Raw genomic sequence first — 3,913 nt, forward strand, 5'->3', positions numbered from 1 at the left:
AACACGTGAATTGAAAAGCTTCTTCCACATACCCAAAAGGCATTCATATTCTAAGACATGCCCACCTTCCTGAAATATAGGATGAACCAACCAGAGGACGCTTCAACAGCAAGGTTACAAGGATAACCTCAATTATCCTCGAAAGAAATGGTGAATAATAGCACAACAATAAAAAATAACATTACAGCCAAGAGAGAGAATGGTTAAGCAAACCAAAGATAACCAAATGTAACACAAAAATGTCAGTGAGTTCTTGCAGAAAATTCAATTAAGCTAATAAAAATAAAAGTTAGTGACGAGACATTAAATAGGAGGCAACAAACATCGATAAGAAAAAAAAAATCAGGTTCAATAAAGAAGACAAGAAATATAAATATTTATAAGCTTTCGGTGGCTTCTCTAAGATGTAGCTGTGTGAACTCGCTAGCCCAAATCTCTGCAAATGTCATAACAGTACAGCAAGGTTAAAGATGTGAGTCCCAAACTTCCAACAAAGTCATGGCAAGAGGTAAGAAATCAGGTTGCGCCAATAAACATCAGTCCTGTAAAAATTATTCAATGGTGGCAAAAAGGTCAAGTAATGTAGACAGAAGGCAATAAAAGAAAATGTGTTGATAAGTGGACTTCATGGATTTTTTCCAAGTGAGAATGAATCGAAAATATGGAACTTTTTTTTTATTTTATCATTCTTTAGTAAGTAAAAGAAAATCAGATTTAATAAAGAAAAATTAAAAAATATGTGATATCTGTTAACAAAAAAATCCTCATGCAAACATCACATGTTCTACCACTGTGGCATGACAATGCTAAGAATATCATTCCAAAGAAAGAGAACGGTTAGAATATCACAATGAACCAAATAGAAAATTAAATGCCAATAGAAAAGAAATTACAGATTATCTACAGCCTCGACTACATTTAGAAGGGTAGCCTAACATACTGAAAAAGCTATAACCTCCTTCCTTTAAATCACCTTTGGATGTAAAAAAAGTCAAGAATCCAGAATGTGGAGGTGAAATGTAAAGCAAAAATTTCCACTGCCCCATGTCAACAGAAATGGGAATTTTGCTAGTTACAATCACATTTTAACAGATATAAGCGAACAAAAGGCCAATTTTTATGGTTTTTTTTTTTTTTTTTTTTTTTGGGGGGGGGGGGGGGGGGGACAGAATTTGACAGGTTTCCTGTTGCCTCCGGTCCTATAGAAGGGCTGGAGTCCCATGTCTAGCTGTGCATGTCGAGTGCAAGATGCATACCATTGAAAATCCAAGAATTATAACGAATAACATGAAAGTGGATATGTTCATTTACCTCAATTGGGAGTAACTCGGAAAAGAGCCTCATTTCATCTCTGCCATAAACTTCTCATACTCTGCATCTGGACCATAACTTGTCTTCTCTGCAGAAGAATGTGGAGGTGGCACAGTCAAGTTTGAGGCCCAAGGCACATTACCCATGCCCTGTGAATGGCCAGTTGTTGGTTGGGGAGCAGGAGGCGGCACTGCACTGTAGTAAGATGAATAACCCAAAGAAGTTGTGTACGCAGGTTGAGCACCAGACTGCCCATACACATTTGATGTTGCAGGCGGAGCAGATGTGCTGTTTTCAGATGGCACCCCTGGTGGGTAGCTTTGTTGAGCCTCACTAGGCGTCACAGTCTGAGTTGGTGCACCTGGGGGAACTGGCTGAACCAGTGGAGGATATTGTACACCATATGGAGGCATAGGCTGTCCAGGAATGGGAGGGTACATGGTTGACCCGGGAGGAGGCGGAGGGGGAGGAGCAGCATAAGGAGCATAAGGAGGAGGAACTGGTGATCCCCATGGAACCGGAGTTCCTGTATAATTAGCAGGAGCCCCTGTGTAGCTGGTGGGTGGACCATTCGGAAGGGGACCGCCTGCTGTAAACTGCTGGGATTGATAGGCACCAAGTGGTTGAGTTGAAACAGGGTATGCAGGCATGGTTGATGCAGGGGGGCCTGGGGGGACGGTAGGCTGAGGTGGCTTACCAGCAACTCTCACAGCAATGGTTCGACCATCTATGCGGTAACCATTCATGCTTGCAATTGCATTATTGGCCATTTGAACATCACGATATTTCACAAAACCATAACCTTTACTCAATCCAGTGATCCGGTCCTTAATGACCTTGGCCATCACAATTTCACCGAAAGACGAAAACAAACCAATCAAACCATCGTCATCAAGATTAGGTGGCAAGTAACCAATATACAAATTTGTATCATCATATTCTTTAAGTTTAAGCCCATTAGCCCCCAGTCCTGCTTGATTGGCACTACCAAGACCCCCAGTATTACTGCTAGCCCAAGGAGGATTGCTTCCAGAACCACTTGACCCCAAAGCCAAGGTAGCGGTTTGCTTAGTTGCAGATTCTGGCATAGTCCCTCCTAATTCAGCCAAAAAGTTCTGATACTCATCATCCATTTTCTTCCCAGTTGTTCCCTTCATAGGACAATCAATGGTTGGATGTCCACCATCACCACAAATCTTACAAAGCACGTCACTCTTAAACGTAGTGGTACGTGAAGGACATGCATACTGCCTATGGCCCGGCTCACCACATAACCTACAATACTCCTCATCCCTAATCGTTCCATTCAAAGTAGCAAGTTCCCTAAGCTGCTGCCTCTTATGCTCATTCAAAACTTCATCCACGGGTTGTAACAATTTCTCAACCATCCCTGCAGCAGCATCCAATGCCTCCTGTGTATCCGCCTCAACCAAAACATGCAAATCCTCATTCTCTGATGGATCTGGTTTCAAATCCCTCTTCTGCTGCAATCTCCCTTCCTTCACTGACCCTTTACCGCGAATCACAATCTTGGCACCTGTCTCCCTCTCCATCCTCTTCTGGGTATTCCCTCTCGGTCCAATAATCAAACCAATAAAATTGTAGCCTGGATACTCTTTCATAGGTATATAAAGCTTCTTTTGAAGCTTAGGGGGTCTATAATCTGCTGGCGGCTTAAAGGCTGGGTTTCTCTTAATAATCTGGGAAATAATCTCTTGTCTTTCTTTATTCAATCTCTCTCTTGCCCTGTACTCTCTAGTATTAATCCTAATTCCCATATTATCATAAATAGGTTCCGGTGAAGGAGACCTAGCTCCTTCCGGTCTATCATCAAGAGGCAAACCAGACTGCAACATCCTACTAATCTCTAATAGCCTAGCATTCAAAGCTTGAATCTCAGGATCAAATTCAATACCTCCAGTAAAGTCCTTCATAAAATCAGGCAACTGAATCACCGGCTTCGGTTCATCATCAGCCCACCTCGATTTTCGCTTCCTCGTACCGCTACCCGAATCATTATTATTAGTATTACTACTACTACCACCTCCACCACCATCAGTACCAGAATCCGCCGGTGGGTCCCAACGACTGCGGCGGCGGCGGCGACTGGTGGTTTCCTCTTCTCCACCGGAATAGTCCCTATCACCACTGTTAGTGTTGGCGACACCGTTCTCGGAAAGTAAAGGTTTGGGGATCTCAGGTTTTGGAGTGGTAGTTTGGAGGTTGTGGCCATTTTCAGGGGCAAATTGAGGAGGATTTGAAATTAGGGTTTTGTCTTGATTGTCGGGGTCAGGAAATTGGGGTTCTTCAGCTGGAGGAGGAGGAGGAGGGGGGGGGTTAGGGTAAACGGGGATGAAATCAACGTTCCCCGGTGGTGGTGGTGGTGGTGGTGGAGGAGGAGGATTGGATTGGTCCTGTAGGGTTTGGAAATGAGGGTTTGGGGTTTGATGGAGGGAGTCCATTTAATTTTGAGAGAGAGAGAGAGAGAGAGAGAGCACAAGCCACAGGGGTTTCACCAGGGAGGGAGAGAGTGCAGATGCGTAGTCAATAATTGTGGTTTCTGCTTTATGAGTACTCCTAGTTCCCTGCGGACACTGACTCT

General features: G+C 43.6%; 1 protein-coding gene across 2 annotated transcripts; it reads right to left on the reverse strand.

Moving 5' to 3' along the window:
* Window positions 1-203: 203 nt before the first annotated feature.
* Window positions 204-3,913, reverse strand: LOC18094025 (splicing factor-like protein 1). Of its 2 annotated transcripts, none has more exons than XM_024596698.2 (2): window positions 1,312-3,913; window positions 204-436 (listed from the first exon to the last, which is right to left on the reverse strand). In XM_024596698.2, the coding sequence occupies exon 1, from the start codon at window positions 3,771-3,773 to the stop codon at window positions 1,341-1,343; it is 2,433 nt and encodes an 810-aa protein (XP_024452466.2). In that variant the 5' UTR covers window positions 3,774-3,913; the 3' UTR covers window positions 204-436; window positions 1,312-1,340. The 2 variants fall into 2 exon arrangements, with proteins under 2 accessions (XP_024452466.2, XP_006368238.2); XM_006368176.3 differs by having other exon boundaries at window positions 204-542; window positions 1,312-3,912.

Source organism: Populus trichocarpa, chromosome 1 (assembly GCF_000002775.5).
Source record: "Populus trichocarpa isolate Nisqually-1 chromosome 1, P.trichocarpa_v4.1, whole genome shotgun sequence".
NCBI lineage: Eukaryota > Viridiplantae > Streptophyta > Magnoliopsida > Malpighiales > Salicaceae > Populus > Populus trichocarpa.

Excerpts from the sequence above, each read along its gene's own strand:
- LOC18094025 (XM_024596698.2), bottom strand. The coding sequence starts at position 3,773 with ATGGACTCCCTCCATCAAACCCCAAACCCTCATTTCCAAACCCTACAG.